At 36.0% G+C, this 24,038-nt stretch overlaps 1 protein-coding gene across 1 annotated transcript in view; it reads left to right on the forward strand.

Annotated features, from left to right (window-relative positions):
• The first annotated feature begins 4,185 nt into the window (after positions 1-4,185).
• The window catches only part of LOC107568581 (band 4.1-like protein 4), a 57,108-nt gene continuing 37,255 nt past the window's right edge, over positions 4,186-24,038 (forward strand). Inside the window, exons 1-2 of the mRNA XM_016254548.1 lie at positions 4,186-4,619; positions 21,989-22,093. Of these exons, the coding sequence (XP_016110034.1) occupies positions 4,521-4,619; positions 21,989-22,093 (204 nt within the window). The 5' untranslated portion in view covers positions 4,186-4,520. The remainder of the gene's footprint in view (positions 4,620-21,988; positions 22,094-24,038) is intronic.

The raw sequence follows: 24,038 nt of genomic DNA on the forward strand, positions 1-24,038 counted from the left end.
AGAGAGAGAGATTAAGTGCGTCTATGCGTCTCTCAGCAGCGTCTACTAATAGCGAATCTTTAAGTTAAACTCCTTCATGAACCTCGCTATTGAGAAATGTCATGTAGCTTTTCAGCTGCAAAACTATTTTACTGATAAATTCGCGGTGCAGCACTGACAAGAAGTTTCTGTTCGCAACTCTGCACTATGTGTGCGTCTGTGAGAGAGACTGGGAGAAAGAAAGCCTGATTTCCATAGCCTACATAAAAAAGGTGGAAGACATGGAAATAGTTTGTCATTTTTTACCCTATTGTTTGTTATATTTATTTGCTCAATGTCTTGAGCAATGTGTAAATCCGGCCCTGTTAGACGGCAATCGGAAGTTATTACAAACACTCGATGGTGGTTTAAAGTGAGTTTTGAGTAAAAGCGGAATATAAATCTTATTTATTGTCTTATGTAGCATGATGCTACAGTTTGCATGAATGGTCGTGTAACGTTAGTATCAACAGACATCTGCATATGATGGGAACTCCACGCAGCTCCCGCGCTACTCTATACTGGTGGTATTACAGTACCACGAGAGCTAAAGAGAGCAGACTGCTCCGTGCGCTTTCGATTCGCTCTCGCGGATGATCGATCCGCGCCGCACCTCTTCTAGTCAAACGCACCAGCAAGTGCTGCAGGCTTATTGGCTCACTGACGCTGATGAGATTAACCCCTTAGGTATCGAAATTTGGTACCGAACGACAAGTCGTTTTTCGATACTCGATGGTATCGAGGCAATTCGGTCGGTGCCTAAAAAGTATCGAACTCGATACCCAGCCCTACTCTACACTGCTCAAAACTCGCATTTGAATTAGTGTTGTCAAAAGACCCGGTACTTCAGTACCAAGTCGATACTAAAAAAATGTAAACGTTACGGTACCAGGTTTTTAAGTACTGGTGGTACAGAGTACCCGGTCAACTTGGTTCTTAATGCACTCTCTTCATAAAAGCACTGAGACGTGGCGACCTCAAAACGAGGAAACTCAAAACTGACTGCACAAATAGATTTTCCAAAAGGCTTTGACTTCGTTGAATAAACATGAGCACTGCACGTGTCACAGTCGAAACACGGTGCGGGTGTTTTTATATCACTGTATTCCTGAAGGATACCGACTGTCTTCAGAAAATTATGGATGTAATTTTCATTTCATCTTGCCTGTATCTTTATCTTTTGTAACGCCTGAGCAGTTTGTGAGCGCAGCGCTTATTTGATTACAGCCGTTACCGGGGAAACCTCTATCGCTCCTGCTCTACAAGCGCCTCCTGCTGGCAGAGAATGAAGTTGCAAATAGAGTGCAAGTCTATGCAGGGTTTCTGCAGGTTTTATAAAGGTACATTTAAAACTTTAAGCCGCTTAAGACCAAGTAAAGAAAATTTAAGAAATAAATTGAATGTCAATATGGTCTCTAAATGTAAATGTCTTGTATTCAACTTCCCACAGATCTCAATGACCTTTTAATTCAATAAAAAAAAACAAAAAAAGTCTAAAGATTCTTAAATTAAGATATATTTACGTAAGATAAGATGTCTTGTTTTATGAGAAATTGTTCAAAATATGAGTTTGATAGATGGAAAAAAAAAATCTGCCAGTGGGTCAGAAAATTAACTTAATTCAAAAACAAAAAACAAGTTTTCACACACCATGGACAGAAAATTTGAAGAGTTTGGTTCCAAAACGCGATGATCGCCATTTTTATTTTATTTTATTGAGTTTCCACCAAAATCAGTATCGTATCTGGTCGGTATTGAAAAGTCAAACGCGATATTGCGTAGCTTGTCAGTGTAAGTGTTTTTATTTATGCCATTAATGTTTTTGTTAATACAGCGTATAGCACTAGTCAACTAAATGAATGTAACATGGCAAAGATGAATGCACTTTTGGAAGTTGAATGTAAGGGAAATGTCATTTTGGAATTTCTGTGGTTTAATGTGATATTTTTGTTCATGTATGTTTGTGATGAAATTTTCTTTTATTGTTGTAATTAATTTATAGCATTCACAAGATGACCCACTGAATTATTTTTGGGCGATGACTGATTGAATGTATTCTTAGTCCAGTGCCTGCATATAAGATTAGTATTGACCAAGTTCAGAGGCTGTCATACGTGGATTAACTCACTACGTTGTGCATTTTCAACAGTTTCAATATGAAAAATAACTTTTATACTGATTCAATGGATTTATTGCATTTTGGGGGGGAAAACGTGTCATGGATGTATTGCATTTTGGGGAAAAAATAATACAATTTTATAATAAATCTTTGAAAATCTAAATCTGGATTTGAATTTTTATGTTATTATAACTTAAAGATGCTATGTGAAAGTTTGAAACAGAAAATAGTGGTTTTCATCTTGCCACTTACTTGGTGTGTGTGTGTGTGTGTGTGTGTGTGTGTGTGTGTGTGTGACATTCGCACTGATATGATTTTATAAAATATTGATGGATGAGTGATTATTTCACAGCTGTTTATTAACTCTTAACACATAAGCAGACACATATTCAGGCTATAGCTTGAGAAAACACTACTTGTTTTAAGAGCACACCATTTTATGAACTCAATCAGAGCATTATCAGCAGAACCGTGTGTCTATAAACACCACTGAGGCGATTTAAAGTCTCACCTGCACAAACATTCGTCCTCTTCCGCTAAATAACTCGAGTTTGTCGCCCACGCCGGAATAAATCCCGGGGATTCATACTGTTGGAGCGCAATAAACGGATGTTTCTCGGTTTGTTGACTGTATCATGGGTTTGTTTGGAACTTTGTCCTCTTTTGTGTGTGATTTTCTGCTCAGCAGCTCCGGTCCCCGCGACGCGGCGCCATGTTGTTAGTGGCGTCTGGATCTGCGCATGCGCAGTGAGCTGCCTGCTCAAAACGACACCAAGCGGCAGGCCAGAGAATTGCTTTAGTCTCTTCAATGATCTACATGATAATAATAATAATTGTTAAAAACATAATGTATTTTTTTTTATAAATTATATATTTAATATTTTTATATTTTTATATTAAACTCTCTCTGACCTCTAACTCTAGCACTCTCTATTCTAATTCTATTCTTTGGAAAAAACTTGCCCCTTTTAGACTTGCACTCTATTCATTTACTAACCGCTTGTTTTCTTTCTTATTTTTTAAACTAACACTAGCTTCTCTATTCTTTTTGTATTCTATCGGTTTCTATATTTAACATTATTTATATAGATCCTATATTAAATTATTTTATTATAAATAATTAGAGTTTGCACAGTTTCTTATAGCGTAATTTGGACAGTAGAAATTAGAATAGAGACACAATAGACTTTATTAAAGTATTTTGAATAGAATTCAGTGACCTATAGAAGATATTTAGATATTTAATAGCTTTTTTAGAGAAGGTTTCATACATTTATGTTGCTCAAACCAAGTTAAGAAGATCATTAAATCATAAGATCATTACACTTCATTAAAGTATTTAGAATTTGAATAGAATTCAGTGAAGTTTAGAAGATATTTAAATATTTAGTAGCTTTCTTTTTGTTTCATACATTGCTCACACCAAGTTAAGAAGATCATAGTGTATTTTATTATAAATTATTTAAGATTTTAATATTTGTAACTATTTTTAAACGAATACATTTGAATTTAAAATTCATTAAATTATATTATTCACCATTATTTAATATTTAACATTATTTATATAGATCCTATATGAAATTATTTTATTTTTAGTTTGCACAGTTTATTATAGCGTCATTTGGACAGTAGAAATTAGATTAGAGCAACAATAGACTTTATTAAACTATTTAGAATTTTGAATAGAATTCAGTGAAGTTTAGAAGATATTTAGTAGCTTTTTTTTGTTTCATACATTGCTCACACCAAGTTAAGAAGATCATAATGCATTTTAATATGAATTATTTATTTAAGATTTTAATATTTGTAAACTATTTGTTAAATTAATGCATTTGAATTTAAAATTGATTAAATTATATTATTCATCCTTATTTAATTTTTTTAATCATTATTTAGAATAAAAATGTTTATGTTATTTTAAATAACGAAATAAATGATCACTGACAGCATGTTTAGAGGAGAGGATGTGCTGAGTTCCCAACAGGTGGCAGGACAGTCTTGAGCACAGCGTGCTTGAGGGAGGAGTCACACACATGAACAGCTCGAGCTGCTTGGCAACACACAGCATGCATCCAAGTGAAGCACGTTCAGTGAGTGAGTCAGGAGGTTTTGATGGGACTCTCGGATCAACCCAGCCCCACTCCACCAGCTGAAGTCACCTGCATGCCCAAAACAGAAGCAAAAGCTCGGGGGTTTACTTTCAGCACACAGAGTGCATTCATCATATGAGTTCAGATGGGGCAAACATCAGGTGCATGAAGACTCGAGCGGAGAACATGTAACAAAGGAGGACAGGAGCTGGATGATGGATTGTAACATCCCGAGCTTTCTCTAGGCTCTTCAGTTTGGATCAGAACTCTGTGGATCTTCTGTCTAGTTCAAGATGAGTTGTTTCTGTTCAGTCCCAGAGGAGTTTTACTGTGAGGTTCTGCTCCTGGATGAGTCCAAGCTGATTTTAACCACCCAGCAGCAGGGAATAAAGGTAAAAGATGCTTTTTAAAAAGAATGATTTCAGTGCATATCCTGATCCAGAGGGCCTGTAGACTGCTTTTCTTTCTACCCACGCAAAAGAACAATATCATAAAGTAATATCATGGTAATTCGATATACATCATACTGATTTTGAACAATTCCTGTGTCTATATTTAATGTTGTGTTCATATTGGAGAGGTCCACACCCTGAACCCATGAGCTCAGCACACTGTTAACCAGATTACAGTAACCAGATGATCTGGTTAGGCCTAATTATATATAGCCTAGCTGTCTGAACAGGGACTACATTAGATTGATGTTTTAGGATGATTGTGTAGAATGTTAAATGCATAAATGTTGATATGCTGTGCTTTACATGAAATATTATTGAATATAAAGCAGATGTGCTCCTTTAAACCTATACACTAACTGAAATGTATCATGGGATTGCTGTAGTTTTGTGGATATGGTATGCTCATGGAACGGTTTCACAACTTTTGCTGACATTCTGGCAGAGTTCTTGAAAGTTATGAACATATGTTATTCTTGTAACGTTATTCAATTGTTCGTTCAACGTTATCTGGTCTGTAATAAAGCACAGAACGTATATAAACATGTTTTTAAACATTGTTCACGGGATGTTTTTCTGAAACATTTTAGTTGGACGTTCTAATGTTTTTTTGTTTAAATGTTACCACTTGTTTCGGAACGTTGAGAAAGCATTCAAAAGTAACGTTCCCTTAATGTTTTCAAAATGGCAAAATGGAACGTTCCCTTGACGTTTGTGTATAACCAAGAAAAAATGTTTGAAAACATTTAGAAAACTTTAAAGTTCTACTTTTAATAAATTTAAAGAACATATTTTTGTTATTTCTGATATATTTGTAGCAGGACGGATAACAGAAGTTGTATCCCAGCTAACAAAAACAATATGTTCTAAGAACAATATGCTAATGTTTCCGTTAGATTATGAAAATGTTATTTCTGAACAGTGTTGGGGGTAACGCGGGTTACGTAATCAGATTACTTTTTTCAAGTAACTAGTAAAGTAACGCATTACTTTTTAATTTACAAGAGAATATCTGAGTTACTTTTTCAAATAAGAAACGCAAGTTACTTTTTTTCCAATTTATTGATTGACAGCTCTGGTGTTGCCATGGTGACAGAAATCAGAAGATGTTACTGTAGTTCTAAAATAAATATGAATATGCATTAATTCATCTCACTCACAAAAAAACACAGATTCAGTATTCCTCAAAATGAATAAAAATAATGCAACTCAGAATATGATGCAAATCTGCAATAATGAAATGTTAAACAACACAAATATAATTTATGTATTTAATCCCATTCTTTGCTTCTGACCGTCGATGATCCAGTTCAACCGTACTAATAAGCACACATTACTCTAGACGAACATCTGTGTGTCTTTGTTTATTGCTGAAGTGTGTTGAAATGTTTTCTGCTGCGTTCTACTGTACGGACGTACATTTACTTTCACTTTTGGTGTGAAAAGGCTTTTATATTTGCCAAAAATATAACTTTTTTATTTTAAAAACAAACAAGCAAGCCCTGTCCAGATTTAAAAAGTAACGCAAAAGTAACGTAACGCATTACTTTCCATAAAAAGTAACTAAGTAACTTAAATAGCTACTTTTTTATGGAGTAACGCAATATTGTAATGCATTACTTTTAAAAGTAACTTTCCCCAACACTGTTTCTGAATGTTCAAAAAGTTTTTAGAATGTTTAGGGAATATTCCATTTTATAATTTTCCAAACATTAAAGGAATGTTACTTTTCAATGCTATCTGAACATCATGAAACAAGTAGTAACATTTAAAAAAAAAGCGTGAAAACTATGAACGATGTATTAATAACATTTTGTGCTAATATTCGAGAACATTCATATTAAAGCTCAGATAACTCTGAACAAACGTTTGATTAACGCTCCTGGAAGATATTCGTTCACATGCAGCACGTTTGTCTCTCTGAACAGAGTATCGTCAGATATCGGATAGCTGGTTTGCTATGAATAGTTAATGGACAGTGGAGCAGGAGGATCTTTAGCAGGTCGTTAATGTACAGTACATGAGGCCTGCAAAACTTTTTAAAAGGCACGTTTTTGCAAAATAGTGTAGCTTTTAGCTGCTATCTGCAGAGAGGAGGTAAAAACAACAGTGTGAAGGGCTCAGAAATGCTGTTTTTGAGTTTTATTAGTTTGTTGCACATTGCCGGACATGTAGTTCATGGTCGTCGAGTTCAGGAACCGATTCTGAGATGAAAGTTGATGAAAGTGTCCTTCTGTCACGCTTGTCTGGATGTTCTTAGCATGACGCCCCCATTTTCCTCCATCAAGGACATTGAAAAGACAACTCCCTCTAAAACAACAAAAATGAAATTTTTGTATTTTCGCATAAAATTGGAGTCCAAGATGTTGCTATGCAGGTTGCTAGGCGTTTTCTTCCCTTTTGTCAACTTTAATACTTAGTGCATGTGATCAGACATCTAGCATGTGTGTGTGTGTGTGTGTGTGTGTGTGTGTGTGTGTGATGTAGTGGTTTATGGTTTTGTCAGAGACAGGTACAGACAGACTCCAATCCTGAACTCTGAAACCCCTGACAGCCCAGAGATGTTTTATTGGCTCTGCCAACATCCCATTTAAGAAAGGAATTCACTCTGAATATGCTACTCTGCCACTAACTTTCTGTCAACCAACTGTAAAATTAGAGTTAAATTATATTACTTTTTTATTAGTTTGATGACAGTGGTGGCTTATATTAAGATATCATGAATACCTTGAATACTTATCAAGAATACCATGCCATCACCATAGTAAGCATTCAAAACAAACACAAAGTATTGCCTATGATACTTTTTGCTTCGTGAATACAAGTATGCCAGAGAGTAATAGGATATTTATTGTCCAGTGAGCCTGTCATACAACATTCCTCTGAGAAACCTCACCTCACAGGTAATTATCTGAAACCTGCTATTAAAAACAATTAGTATTAAGGTGTTATTTGAAACACACTTAATCGCCTTAATATTGCTCGAATTTAAACCATCATTCATAAACCTGAGGAATGGAGTCATTTGTTAATATTTTATATACATTAATTGTAAGTATTCATTAATTGTAGGGGCTGTTTTATTTTGTTTTGTAAATTATAAAATTAAAAAAGTGCACATAATTTTACTGTATTTGGTTGGTGTACATATCCAAAATATACTTTTTCCAGATCATTTCCATGTGTGTGTGTGTGTGTGTGATTCTGTCAAATCAACCAAATTTCTGAAACTTCCCCGGCTCAAATTTTTTTATTATTTAATAAAAGGAATTGAAGCAAGACAAACATAAATAGTGAAAGACAAAATATTAAATGTTGCAGATATATATTTACTGAGTAAGCCCCTATATTGTAGAGGAGGGTCAAAATGACAATTTTAGAGCCAAATTACAGGAGGGTAAAAAATGACTTGAGAAAGATGGCAGCATCATTATGTTATTTTTATACAGAGATTCGTAGCTTTATCTGTTGACTTTGGCAATCTTTGTAGCATTATGTTACGATGGTGACCGTTCAAAAATGGAAAAAAGCACTTTTTATGTGTGTTTTTTCCCCCAAAAAATTTGCATGCCTGTAATATCCTTTTAGATTGTGGTTCTTTACAAACTTTTCTTTTGGTATCTTCATTTATAAGGCCCTATGGTTAAATTTCAGATATACAGGGATCCCAATGCAACCTGATTTCCAAATTGTTGTTCAGTGATCAAAACCAAACATGGTTCACTTTGCATACAGCAAATACTTATTGTATTTAAAGAATGCCAGAAGAACAAATTATATTTAAAGTAGAATCCCCCATATATTGTTAGACTTTTATTAAAATGTATATATAGAGAGAGAGAGAGAGAGAGACAGTATAAAGTATTACGTTTATAGAATGTATAAAGTTGGTTTGCAGAAAGTTACCATGGAATTATAGAATATGCTATGTAAATTTCTTCCGTTGATGGAGCCAATAAAGCATTAATTGTTGGAGGGCTGCGCCAACTGGAATTGGTCAATCAAACAGATAGTCCCGCCCCAAACTCGCGTGATTGGATCAGGTCTTGCATTCCCTGGGAATCAAACCCATGATCTTGGTATTGGAACTGTTTGAGATACAGAAATGCAATTCAATTCTGGATATCTTAATAATATGATTTGTGCTTTCAGCTACCAGCTACAAGTGTAGTCATTTCAATTCCATTTAACATATATAAATCCACCTAAATCCCACAAAATTCTACTGATGCTGTCCAAAAATGGTGCAGACATGCACAATCCATCTGCGGATTGAGTGTCAGCAGTGTTTGTGTGTCAGCTGGGGTCAGAGGATTTAACAGGCATTTGAAGGAGCAAGAAAAGAACATGAGAATAATCTCTGCATCAGCGACTTTCTTCAGTCACACTGAGGGTCGTAATCTCTCCTGTCAAACGCAGAATCAACACTGATCACTTTGTTTTTCTAGATGCATTCCTTCAGCGTGCGCAGACGGCAGAAACGTCCTTAAATGGACCGCCGTCGGCAATCAGAGCGCTAATTATTCAGCTGATTGAGCCTATTGAGGTGCTCATCAAATTTACATCAAGGGTCCATTTGGAAGAAGCTTTGAATTATAGAAGACAGTCAAAAACAATCAGGCTGCTTTGTCGTTCTTTTTTGCTATATTTAAATGTTTCGTCTTTGATAAGAATCATTCCAGATCATCCGAGTTATTCTGAAACGTGTCATGCTTAAAAACTACCTGCATCAGTTTTGTTCCAGGCTTCTGTCGTTTATAATGGCGTGGTAAGTTCCTTCCGTTGTCGAATGCAAGCGTTCAACAAAGGCTTTCAGAAACGCTCATCCGTCATCAAGCTAAAATTTCCAGCGACAGTCTCGCGTGTATTTCAACAAGCCTCATGCATATGAATTATTACTGATGCTGGAGTCTAATTTTAAATCTGTCTGCTGTGCACAAACTTTCCCAAAGCGTAGCGCTCCACAGAGACGTGGTTTCTGGGTTTTGGTTTCCAAAAAACATGGAATATTCAGTTTCTTGATCTGTAAACCGAATCATATTCTCAGATCCAGTAGTCCTGCAGTTCTCCTGTAGTTCATTATTAAAAAGCTAAGAAACTTACTTTATAGCAGTTCATTATACCTAGTTTACACTGAAAAAAATTGGACGTAGGTAGGATTTCCTTTTAAAACTACTTTCACTCTGAAATTACTAGTAAATTTTACAAATACTGTAATTGCAAAGAAATGCGCATTGAACACATTGAATTGAAATGTGAAATCCTGACTGAAATAGTGTTTTTGTGTAGTATGCAATTTACAGTGTAGTATATTTTGGTTCTAAATAAATGTATCTTGTTCTAAATTGAATGTGTATATAGCAGTTTAGATCATTTGATGAGAAATGTTTGAGTTCATATGAGATCTCTGACTTTAGATTGCAGATTTTGGGATCTTGGCAGATCTGAGACATTTTTGAGATTTTTTGTGTAGTTCTGTAGGAGAAATGTGAGATGACTGTCATTCTTCTTATTCTGGATCATTCTCAGGATGATCTTTATTTATTTATTTTTAATTAAATCCGTTATAAATGAATAGAAAAACAACAAATACTACCATGTTTTACTATTTAAATCATGTATTTTTCCCGCATTATTTGCATTAAGAATTTAGGGCTTATATGTTTAATTGTCATTAAAAAGGCTTTATTTTTCATTATTGCTCAAAAAAAATTCTGTCTGTTTGTTTTGTTTTTATAATTTTTTCTTTGTTTCTCTTGAGTTTGAAGAGAAAGATGCTTTTTCGAATAATCTTCTAAAGATATACCCAAAGGTTTTTTTTTTCCCCCTAGAATGTTTTAGAAAAACATACAAGATTACTAAAGGGTTAGTTCACCCAAAAATGAAAATTAGCTTACAAATTACTCACCCCCGAGGCATCCTAGGTGTGTATGACTTTCTTCTTTCAGACAAATCCAGTCGGAGTTATATTAAAAATTGTCTTTGATCTTTCAAGCTGTTTAATGCCACTCAGCGGGTGTTGCATGCATCAGTCCAAAAGAAGTTAAATAAAAAGCGCCCATCCATAAAAAAGTGTCTCACACGGCTCCGGGGGGTGAACGAAGGCCTCCTGTAGCGAATCCATGCATTTTTGTAAGAAAAATATCCATATTCAAAACTTAATAATCACTTTAATGTAGCTTGCGCTCACTGTTGTAAATGGGATCATTTCCGGGGGAATGACGTATGAGGTCAGCTTTGCGCATGCACCGCTCAGAAGTGACGAACGCGGAAGCGCAGTGGAGAGATCAAAACAAAACAACGGTCAAGAATTAAAAGTACAAAACGAGGATTTGTAATGAAGAATGTCAGAAGATTTCAATATAAGCCAAGAGGAGACTGGTTTTCCTTTGCTAAAGTAAGGAAACTTTGCTTCCTTTGCTCCTGTAAACAAACGTTGGTTTTCACGAGACGCACTGGCGCATGCGCAGCGCTGAACTCATACGTCATGCTCCCGGAGCTGCTTCCGTGTACAACTGCTGGCGCAAGCTACATTAAATTGATTATTATGTTTTGAATATGGATATTTTTCTTTCAAAAATGCATCAATTCGCTACAGGAGGCCTTTGTTCACCCCCCGGAGCCGTGTGAGACACTTATTTTTGTTTTTTATGGATGGGCGCTTTTTATTTAACTTCTTTTGGACTGATGCATGCAACACCCGCTGACTGCCATGAAACAGCTTGAAAGATCAAAGACAATTTTTTATATAACTCCGACTGGATTCGTCTGAAAGAAGAAAGTCATACACACCTAGGATGCCTTGAGGGTGAGTAATTTGTGGGCTAATTTTCATTTTTGGGTGAACTAACCCTTTAAGAAAGCTTGTTTCTGCTACAGGATAAAAAAATAACAAAAGATAATTGTGACTTTTTATTTCACAATTCTGATTTTTTTTCTTGCAATTCAGGGGGAAGTTGTGGAGGAGTTGTGAGAAAAAGCCAGAAATGTGGGGGTAAAAAAATCCTGAATTGTATAAACGTATTATGAATTATAACTTTTTTTCTCAGAATTACAAGATATAAACTCGCAATTGCAAGAAAAATGTCAGAATTGTGAAATAAAATTCACAATTACCTTTTTTTTTTTTTTTTTTTTTAATTGAGTGGCGTAAACAAGCTTCCATAAATTATTGTGGTCTTTTTCTCAAGTAAAAAATCTGAAAAGTACGAAACCCCTGCAGAAGTCTCCATTGTTTCTAAATGTAATCTGTGTCGGAGATGAAATCCCAGTGCTGATTTTGCTTTCCTGTGGATTTTTTCTCAATTAAACTAGTATTATGCTTTTATTTATTCATGATTCTTGTCACATTTAGTTTTGCTCCCTCTTTCAACTTTGGATAATGTGTTTGGTTTGGAGCTCAAAGTGCATGTTATCAGTGTTCGGTGTGTGATTTCCTCAGGCGTTGATTGCATGTGTTTCCTCTAGTCATTGTGGGAGTTGTTGTACATGTTGCATGCAGTTTTTCCTTGTGTTCATGGATTTTGAACATGATTGCATTGTTTTTTGGACAAATACCATAGTATTCTTGGAGTACCATGTAAATGTTGATTTGGTAAGTATGTAGCATGCTTTTTACCATGTAGAGGCTTTCCTAGAGCATCCTGCATTTGTAACCTAGTTATTGTTTGCATTCACAGAAGAATGCCAAAGGCTTGTAAAATTGCTGGTTAACAGTACGCCGTGACTCAAGACCGTGCTTGTCAAGCAGACGCCTCAGCGCTGGTGTTGTGTTGTAAACCGCCGCTGCGCCATGTGTCGCATCTTTGTCTTTGATTTTTGAGTAACTATGGAAACGGGGAGGGTCTGTGCTGCTGCCGTATGGGGGGGTTTCAGATATCTGGACTGTTTCCAGCAGAAACCAGAAGAGAAGTGGCTTTTCTGTTGTGTTTAGTCATTAAAACACACTCACATCCCACTGACACTGACCAGATAACCCGGTTATTACCACCACAGCGCTTTCCACCTTTGTTTCTACTGTGACTTCTCAAAGCAGAGTTTTCACTGTCTGTTTAGGTGAAATTAAAAAGAGGGGGGGGGGCAATTAAAAAAAAATAGCCTTTTAAGGGTTATGTTTTTGTTTTTTTTATTCTAGGTTGTTCTCAGGACTTTAATAATATTTTTAATTAATTTCATCTTTCGGAACATGCTTCACAACTCCTTGTTCCAGCCAGTTCTATCAAACCTTTACAATTAATCCAGAACACGGCAGCAAGATTAATTTTTAATGAGCCAAAAAGAATGCACGCCACACCTCTGTTCATCAATATGCACTGGTTACCAGTAGCTGCTCGCATTAAATTCAAGGCATTAATGTTTGCTTACAAAACCAGCACTGGCTCTGCACCCCTTTACCTAAATTCATTACTTCAGACTTATGTGCCTCTAGAAGCTTGAATTCTGCAAGTGAACGGTGTATTATTGTTCATCCCAAAGAGGCACAAAATCACTTTCACAGACTTTTACATTAACTGTTCCCTCCCGGTGGAATAACCTGATCAACTCAATCCCAGCAGCTGAGTCCTTAACCATCTTCAAGAATCGACTAAAAACACATCTCCTCCATCTTTATACTCTAACACTCTCTATTCTAATTCTATTATTTAAAAAAAAAACTTGCCCCTTTTAGACTTGCACTCTATTCGTTCATCAATATGCACTGGTTACCAGTAGCTGCTCGCATTAAATTCAAGGCATTAATGTTTGCTTACAAAACCAGCACTGGCTCTGCACCCCTTTACCTAAATTCATTACTTCAGACTTATGTGCCTCTAGAAGCTTGAATTCTGCAAGTGAACGGTGTATTATTGTTCATCCCAAAGAGGCACAAAATCACTTTCACAGACTTTTACATTAACTGTTCCCTCCCGGTGGAATAACCTGATCAACTCAATCCCAGCAGCTGAGTCCTTAACCATCTTCAAGAATCGACTAAAAACACATCTCCTCCATCTTTATACTCTAACACTCTCTATTCTAATTCTATTATTTAAAAAAAAAACTTGCCCCTTTTAGACTTGCACTCTGTTCGTTTACTAACTGCTTGTTTTAAACTAGCTTCTCTAATCTTTTTGTATTCTATCTATTTGTTTTCTTTTTCTTTTTTATACAATTAACAAAAGGCAAAAAAGGCATCTAGCACTAGCTTGCTCTATTCTTTTTCTATTCTAGCTGTTTTCTTTTTATTTATTATATAATTTTAAAAAAATCTTGCTACGTGTACTGCGTTAAGCTAACCGAGACTTGTTATAGCACTTGCATTTCATTGCTCTTTTGTTGATTTTGATTGCTTTGTCTTCATTTGTAAGTCACTTTGGATAAAAGCATCTGCTAAATGACTAAATGTAAATGAAAATTAAAGCTACAACTATTAAGTACAACACATTTAGTAACACTTAAAGCCTTGTATAATGCATTATAAAGGGTTATTAAAGGCTAAAATCCTTTATTATTATTCATAATGTGTGTTGTAATACCTTATATCTTGTCATAAATAATTATAACGGAGTTTAATAATGAATGGATGTGTTATAATGTATTAATTATGGTTACCATTATTCATGAGACTGTACAATGCATTATGAGGTGCATTACTAGGCATAATTAATGCATTAAAACTACTTTTACTTTAGGCTTTAAGTAAAGTGTTACCATTTTTTCCACATTATTTGCATTAAGAATTTTGGGGCTACTGTGTTTAATTGTCATGAAAAAGGCTTTATTTTCTTTATGCAAGATATCATTTCTTTCTTTCTCTTGAGATTGAAGAGAAATATTCTCTCAAAGCATGGTTCTCTAAGAATTTTCTCAAGATGTTTTTCTCTATTACTTTCTCAAGGTTCTTTCTCCACTAATTTTCTCAGTAGTCTTGTCAAGGAATTTTCTCAACATTATATTTTTTCAGAGAATTTTGGGCTTAATGTGTTTAATTGTCATGAAAAAGGCTTCCTTTTTGCAAAATATAAATTTCTTATTTCTTTCATTGAAGAGAGAGTTGTTTTTTTTTTTAAATTCTCAAGATTTTTTCTCAAATATTTTTCTGATGTTTTTAAAGAATTAAGCAAATGTGTTTAATTGCCATGAAAAAGGCTTTAGTTTCTTTATGAAAAATATATAATTTCTTTCTTTCTCTGGAGTTTGAAGAGAAATATTTTATCAAAGAATTTGCTTAGGATTTTTTTCTCCATTCATTTTCTTAAGATTCTCCACATTCTATCATGAATAACTTTCTTAAAGGATTTTCCTCAAGATTATTTCCACAAAGAATTTTCTTTTTTCATTTTCTCATGGTTCTTTCTCCACAAAATGTCTTAATATCCTTTCTCAAATATCGTGAAAAACATTTCATTTTCGCATTTCTTATTTCTTTCACTAACGTTCGAAGAGAACGATTCTTACTTTAACAAATACTCTAGATTTTTTTCTCAAATAATTCTCTCAAGATTCTTTTTCAAAGAATTTGTGAATAATGTGTCTAATTGTCATGAAAATGACTTAATTTCCTTTATGCAAAATATCATTTCTGTCTCTGGAGTTGGAAGAGAAGGATTCTTGTTTCACAAAATTTCTCAAGATTCTTTCTCGATGAATTATAGGCTTAATGTGTCAATTGTCTTCATTTTCTTTATGCAGCATGTCATTTCTTCTTTCTTTCCCGTGACCTGGCCATGTTCCTGACAGCTTTCGTCAGATTCACCCGTTTAGGCTCTTTCAGCTCTCTGGGGGAGTGAATGAACATCTGCTGATGCACACACACACACACACACACACACACACCAGCGGTCAGCGCCGCAGCAGATGGGCGGGTCTCGTTAATAGTGACCCCGTTGCTATGGGAACAGCATGTCAAAGGGAGTTAATTGTTTCAAAGAATGTCTTAAATGGTCAAACCTCCAGAATCAAGAGCACATCCAGGTCATATTTCACCCCTTAAAGCACGTGTTTTACGACAGTTGCCATTTTCTGCATTGTTTTCAAGGCAATTAAGCACATTTTCGAATTGATTTATTGACGTAGTGTTTGATTTGAGATTTTTGTGTAATTGCATTTGTAGTATTTTAAACGGCTGCATCTAGATGATAGAAGAGCGTTTGTAAAAGAGCAAAAGTGTTTGAGCATGCTGTGCATCTTTTCCAGATTCTGTGTTTTTATGTGGATTGTGTTAATTTGTTTGTGGACGAAATACCACAATCAGGCTTTTGTTTGATTAGCTCTTGTTATCAGACACACATTTCTGCTTTCACTAAACAAATCTTTGCAATCTCAGTCTCAGTAGTTCATCTGTCATATTAACAGTCTGGAATAGATGCAAAAGGCCTCGATTTAGCACAGATCAATCTTTATTTATTAAATTAGCTTGTGCTCATTTTCTTTCTCACAGTCTGCAATTATTAACAAATTGTCATGAAGATATAATAATATTCTTTCTTTCTCTTGAGTTTGAAGAGAAACATTCTTTTTCTTCACAACTTTTCTCAAGACTCAGTCTGCAATTATTAACAAAGGTTATGTTCAGAAGGCCATACTAATCATATTACATTTGCAATATGCAGTATGTATAATTTTATAACATTTATATACACTACCAGTTGAAAGTTTGGAATAATTGAGTTTTTTTTTTTTTGAAAGAAGTCTCTTCTGCTCACCAAGGCTGCATTTATTTAATCAAAATACAGTAAAAACAGTAATATTGTTATTGTTACTACATTTTAAAGTAACTGTTATATATTTTAAATATGTATACACACACACATGTGTATATATATATATATACACATATACACGTGTGTGTGTGTGTGTGTGTGTGTGTGTGTATACAGTATATATATATATATATGTTATTGTATTTTACATTACATAATATATTACATTACATATTTATATTACATATAATATTTTTTCATGTTGTAGATAAATTGATATTCCTATAATTACCTATTATTATTATTATTATTAATAATAATAAATGATATATATATATATATAAATAAAACACTAATAAAATATAATATAAAATAATAGTAATATATACATTTATTGTGAATATTATTACTTAAAATATTATGATACAAATATTATAGAGGAAAGTATACAGTATATAAGGCACCTTTTTAAAAAAAATGTGAGTAATGTTCAGATATTAGGACATTTTCTTTCTCCTGATTATCGGATAGAGTTGATTTCTCTGTATTTGGATTTTAAATGCATTGCACGGCTTTAAATGTTTTCCTAATACCACCTAACAATGCTGTAAAGGGTTTTTCCCCCCATGCCACTCAAAATAAAGCTGTTATTAGTGTACACGTGATAATGCATTTGAACACTAATCTGTTGCAGCTTTGTTATCAGCATTTCCATCGGATGGAAATAAACCGACGTGGGCATAGGGTTTCACTCTCAGCACAGGAAAGCTTTGCTCGTTTTTATCTACAGTTGGTGGGAAAAGTGCTGGTGCCAAGCAGCGTTTCTGAACACAAGGAAACCCATTTCCTATCTATTCATTTCACTCTTCCCTGTTATTTTACCATTCCCACCCTGACCTGCACAGAAGTCTTGTCGGGAAGAGAGATACGGCAGGAATGCGGAGGGCATGTTTTAGGAGGATGGTTGGAGACAGCCGTGTGTTTGCGGTGTGCCGTGTTCAGCTCTCCTCCCGTTGGGCTTTTGGGACTTGAATTACGACGCTGACATCAGAGGTCACACACAATGAGGGGTTTTTCCCTGGTAAGGCTGTACCTGTGTTCGCTCTGCGTGTTCAGCTTTGATAGATATTTCGCCATCGGGTACCTTCAGTGTGGGAACATGCATACATCAACTGTGAGCGCTGATCTCTTCCAGTCAGGATCCACAGTGAAAACTATTTATAGAAGAACGTCCTTAATAAACCTTGAATTCACCATATATCATGTAATATTTCAAACAGTTAAGTTGACTTTATGCCTGTAGAGTATGTTATTGCTCAAATGTTGCTCTTTTCTGGCTTATTGAGTTTTCAGTTACTTCCATTAACCTGTTATCTACATTATTTAATGTATGTTTGAATAAATCTGTGAAAACCAAAGTTAAAAAAAAAATTATACATCCCCAGAAAGTTGGGGCGTTTTGTAAAATGCAATCAAATCAAGAATATGTTATCTTAAAAAAAAAAGGACACTGAAAGGAATAATTGGCTATTTTTTCTCCCTGCCTTTTTGCTGTCACTTTACTCGTTTTGACCTGCTCTATTTGCAATTTGTTTATGCCAAAATCCTCTGTTTTTTTACATTCTTTATCCTTACCACCTTTTGATTTGCCATTTAGTTTTGCTACTTTTTCCCGGTTTTTTGTTACTCTGATGGTGTTTGCTCTTTGAGCATTGATGAGATTACGCTTTGTGATGTTTACTCTTTGCTCAAGAGGAAGGTGGATAGGGAAGATGTCACGTGACTTCCATTGTGCAACACTTAGGTAACTCGATGTATAGACACCCCAGGTAAGAGGTGAACCCCACCCCCTGTATATTTGCTTTCGTTAGTTGAGAGTGGGGAAGTATACCCCAAGATCTTGTTTTCTTTTCTTTCTTTTCTTTTAGTTAGGGTAAAGGTTTAAAAGAATAAGATTTTTTTTTCTTTGGCATCCCCTTTCTCTTGGGTTGGTGTGTTTAGTTGTTTTGTTTTTGTTCCTTTGAATTGTAAAAATTTGTACATATTGCTTTTTCATTGATTTATATTTTTGTAATTTTATTGTTTTTCACTCCTTTGTACATTAAATCGCCCTTCTTTGGCAGTTTGTTGTCCTTGTATTGTCTCTTGCCTCCACCATTATTTCAGTTTTGCCACAGTCTCAATGTTGCTCCTTTAAACCCTAGACAATTTTAAAAGGTCGTAACAATATCTCTGTACAATCCCAATATATCCCTCCATGTCAATGGTACCTTCGCACATATGCCAGTCACCCATGCTGTTTGCTCTTCTGCATCCCCATACCATGACCGACGTTTGCTTTTGCTTCTGTCGCTAATGAAAATCTGGATGGTCCCTTTGGTCTTTGGGACTGAGAACTCGAAATCCATTTTTCCCGGAAACAAGTTGAAATGTGGACTCATCTGAGCACAGCACACTTTTCCACTGTCTTTTCGACTATCTGAGATGAGCTCTGGCCCAGATAACCCAGCGGCATCACTGCATGGAATTGATGTATAGCGTTCTCCTTGAGTAACAGAGATTCAAGTTGCATTTCTTGATGCAGCAGCAGACTGTGGTAAATGACAGTGGTTTTCTGAAGTACTCCTGAGCCCATGTGACTATATTTAAAGGGTTAGTTCACTCAAAAATGAAAATTAGGCTGCGCTTTACTCACCCCCGAGGCATCCTAGGTGTATATGACTTTCTTCTTTCAGACGAATCCAGTCGGAGTTATATTAAAAATTCTCTTTGATCTTTCAAGCTGTTTAATGCCACTCAGCGGGTGTTGCATGCATCAGTCCAAAAGAACTTAAATAAAAATCGCCAATCCATAAAAAAAAGTGTCTCACACGGCTCCGGGGGGTGAACGAAGGCCTTCTGTAGCGAATCGATGGATTTTGTAAGAAAAATATCCATATTCAAAATGTAATAATCACTTGAGTCTAGCTTGCGCTCACTGTTGTAAACAGAAGCAGCTCCGGGAGCATGACGTATGAGGTCGGCTCACTTAATTTTGTATTTATTTAATACTTGGTTTTATGATTCTTGATTGTATGAATGTATTAGGTCCTGGGATGTAAAGCACTTTTACCAACATGTTGTTTTTAAATGTGCTATATAAATAAATGTGATTGACTGATTGATTTAAAAAAAAAATATTTTAATAAAAGCAAACCCAAATGAGTCAATAGTTGTCATACAGTGTGGTTATGTAGCTATAAAGTGAATGTGGATCAGCTTAGAGCATTTGATGAGAAATGTTTGAGATCATATTGAGGTCTTTCATATTCAGACTTTTGGATCTGGAGGCATTTTTGAGATTGCTGGGGTCTTTTTCCTAGGAGAAACCTCTCCACTTGCTCTCCATTTAATTGGATTGCTGTCTAGGTTTTTTTTAAAAGATCTCGTGTGTGATTTCTCAGTCCTGTGGGTTTGCTGCTGTATATAGTGTTTCAGATGAGAAGTTCATTGTGTTTCACCCTGCAGCGTGTAACAGGAGAGATCATGACATACGTCCCTTTGTGTGTTTTATGTGTGTGTGTTCTTACAGCAAACACACACACACACACACTCTCCCAGCGGGCAGAAGCTCCTGCAGGTTTCCTCTCACTCTTCGTGTGTCATATGAGCTGACGTGTGTCATACGTCTGAGCTGCAGTTGCACAACTATCCGCAGAGATGTCACATAAACCCTGAAGATTTATGAGTATAGTAAAGCTTTTATTGGTGGTAACGTACTTGTTGCATGAATTTATTAGAACAGGGATGCTCATGCCGCACCGGTTTAGTTTAAAAGCCATACGCTACCATTCAAACATTTGTGGTTGGAAGGATTTTTTCTTTCATTTTATTTATTTATTTATTTTTAAGTCTCTTCTGCTCAACAAGGCTGCAGTTATTTGATTGAAAATATGCCAAAAGCAGTGAAATATTGTAATAATTTAAAATAGCTGTTCTCTATGTGAATATATTGTAAAATGTAATGTATTTCTGTGATGCGCAGCTGTATTTTCAGCATCATTACTGCAGTCTTCAGTGTCACATGATCTTCAGAAATCAGTATAATATGCTGATCTGCTGCTTGCAAAGGCATACATATGTTGATGTGCACTACCATTCAAAATTTGAGGTCACTATGAGTTTATATTCTGCAACATTGCATTAATTTGGTCAAAAGTGACAGTAAAGCATTTACAAAAGATTTATATTTCAAATAAATGCTGTTCTTTTGAAGTTTTTGTTCATCGAAGAATCCTGAAAAATAAAACGTATCACAGTTTGCACAAAAATATTCAGCTGCAGCAACTGTTTTCAACATTGATAATAATCAGAAATGTTTCTTAAATCAGCATATTAGAATGATTTCTGAAGATCATGTGACACTGAAGACTGGAGTAATGATGCTGAAAATTCAGCTGTGATCACAGAAATAAATTACATTTGAACATTTATTCACATAGAAAACGACTATTTTAAATTGTAATAATATTTCACATTATTACTGTTTTCACTGTATGTTTCATCAATTTAAAGCAGAAGAGACTTCTCTCAACAACATTAAAAAATCATGGCAACCCAAAAAGGTTACCTTTTTGAACTGCAGTGATATGCTCGGCTCTAATTGTAACAAAGCGTTTACTTAAAAAGTTTAGTATCTTCATGCATTTTTCCTTTTATGTATTTAATGAAAGTTAAGCCTATAATTCATTCTCAGGGTGTGACGGACTTTGGTGTCAGCTCACATCACAGCTGTGTTTGTGAGTGATAATCTCTTATGTCAGATAAAGGTCACCTCAGCGTGTCTGGACAGAAATATCAAACAACTGTAGGAGATGTAGAATAATATAAAAAAAAGAGGAAAGGATCGTCAGACAGATTAGTCATCGTGTTTCCTTTATCTGACCTCTTTTTACTTGTATTTACCTAGTCATTCTCGGCTTTATTGGCATTAGCGGTTTGTTTTCATGCTGTAACTAGTGTGTGCACGGGTCATTTATCATAGGTGCGGTTTGTGGTTGAAAGTAAACCGTCAAGCACTGTATTAAATCAGAACAAAGCCACAAACCCTCCTCTCACTTTCGGGAGAGATGCAATATAGTCAAGCTTGTGGTTGTAACTTTAAAGCAATAGTTCACCCAAAAATGAAAATTTCCTCACCCTTAGGCCATCCAAGATGTAGATGAGTTTGTTTCTTCAACAGATTTGAAGAAATGTTCACCAATTGATCCTGAATGGGTGCCGTCAGAATGAGAGTCCAAACAGCTGATAAAAACATCACAATAATCCACACCACTCCAGTCTTCTCCAGATGTTAACTGATGGACTGGAGTGGTGAGGCTTGTGGATTATTGTGATGTTTTTATCAGCTGTTTGGACTCTCATTCTGACGGCACCCATTCACTGCAGAGCATCCATTGCTGAGACACTGATGCAATGCTACATTTATCCAAATCTGAGGAAGAAACAAACTCATCTACATTTTTAATGGCCAGAGTATAGGTACATTTTCATGAAAGTTGCACTATCTCTTTAATTAATGTTGTTTGCAGTCTGAAAACAGTATATTCACGATGAGATTTCTAATGCACGTTTCACGTTTCTCCACAGAAATCAACCAAAGGCTCTGTAGTGCTGGATTATGTGTTCAGTCACGTGAACCTTGCCGAAACAGAGTATTTTGGGCTTCGCTATTGCGACTGCAGTCATCAAACGGTGAGTTCTTGAAGATTTTATCCCATGTCAGCTCTTAAAGTTCACCCCAAAAATGAAGATTCTGGCATCATTTACTCACCCTTGTATGATGCAACATAAAGTTTTAGTTTTAGTATAACATTATAACACCATTCATATTTTTACTTTTTTTATAAATTAAAGAAGAAACTAATCCGATGTATATTTGACATTTGAGGCTCAATACTATAGAAAAGCACTAAAGGTTTTTCAGTTAGAGTGTTTTCAGCTGGTTTATTTTCATATAAAAATACGGCATGCAGTTGGATTAAACAATGGTATAAACATCATTCAATGTAAATTGGGATAATCGTAATTAATAATCGCAATTACAATTTCAAGGGAATAATCAACAATTATGATTTTTGTCATAATCGTGCAGCCCTAATTCCAAACATGAATAACTTTCTTTTTTCTGTTGAACACATTTTTTGAAGAACGTTGGTAACTGAATAGTTTTGGTTCCCATTCACTTTCTCCATTGTACTTTCTGTCCAAATAATCTAAGCCAATGGGTACCAAATCTGTTGAGTTTCCAACATTCATCAAAATATCTTTTTGTCCAGAGAAAAAAGAAAGTCAAACAGGTTTGGAATGACATGAGGCCGAGTTCATTTTTGGGTGAACTATTCCTTTAAGAGAGTTTGCGAAGGCATTAACTGGTCATAATGTCCTAAGGCTCACGTCTGAGGTAAAGGTGGTTAGGTTTACCCAGGGACCAAATTTTGGGTAAGGCAAAGTGCAGCATTGTGAAAGAACATAACAGTCATTACCTCATCAGCTCGACCAAAGACAGAGGTGTTTCCCACAATGCCTTGCGGGCCCTGTCCCACGAGGCTGGATTTATTGCTAAGCATGCAATGGGCGAGAGGCACGCCACAACTTACATTTACACAAATCTGTCAGCTCTATGAACGGTTATTACGGTAAAAAGAGACAGGAGATAAAAATTGGGTGTAATTTACAGAGTAGTGCGGTGGTTTCTGCTGTGTGGGTATGTTTTACACTCACTCTTGACTCATAGATGGTTCACCTAAGGCGCAGAGAATTCCTTCAGTGGAGACATTTTTAACACGCTGTTATACATTTAAAATAAAACACCTGTCTGCATCCATAGGAGGACAAACTGCTTTCTTGTTATGAACTAGTTATTTACATTTCTGGGCGAACTTTTAAGCTGCTTGTTTGTGCAAACACAACATGATTCTAGGGTCATCACAATGTTAGGGAGTTACTATACAGTTGCCAAGGTGTTATTTTAATGTTGTGTATTAGGCTTGCCGCGATAGACGGTGCTAACGGTTATACCGGTGTTAAGCCGCAACACCGGTTATGTCACTAGTCCACCGCATCACCGACCCCCACCGTCGTTTTGATTTCTTGTAGCAATAAAAATCATTTAGTTCAGTAAAAGAACAGACACTACAATTAAAAACTGAATGCGGCTGCTCAATGCAGTTGAACGAGAAGAGTGAGGCGAGACGGACGAGACGAGTGAGGCGAGACGGACGAGACGAGTGAGGCGAGACGGACGAGACGAGTGAGGCGAGACGGACGAGACGAGTGAGGCGAGACGGACGAGACGAGTGAGGCGAGACGGACGAGACGAGTGAGGCGAGACGGACGAGACGAGTGAGGCGAGACGGACGAGACGAGTGAGGCGAGACGGACGAGACGAGTGAGGCGAGACGGACGAGACGAGTGAGGCGAGACGGACGAGACGAGTGAGGCGAGACGGACGAGACGAGTGAGGCGAGACGGACGAGACGAGTGAGGCGAGACGGACGAGACGAGTGAGGCGAGACGGACGAGACGAGTGAGGCGAGACGGGCAAGAAGAGTAAGGCGAGACGGACAAGAAGACAAGAAGAGTGAGGCGAGACGGACGAGACGAGTGAGGCGAGACGGACGAGAAGAGTGAGGCGAGA

This window comes from Sinocyclocheilus grahami, unplaced genomic scaffold (genome assembly GCF_001515645.1).
Source record: "Sinocyclocheilus grahami isolate Dianchi unplaced genomic scaffold, SAMN03320097.WGS_v1.1 scaffold1259.1, whole genome shotgun sequence".
In the NCBI taxonomy this organism is placed as follows: Eukaryota; Metazoa; Chordata; class Actinopteri; order Cypriniformes; family Cyprinidae; genus Sinocyclocheilus; species Sinocyclocheilus grahami.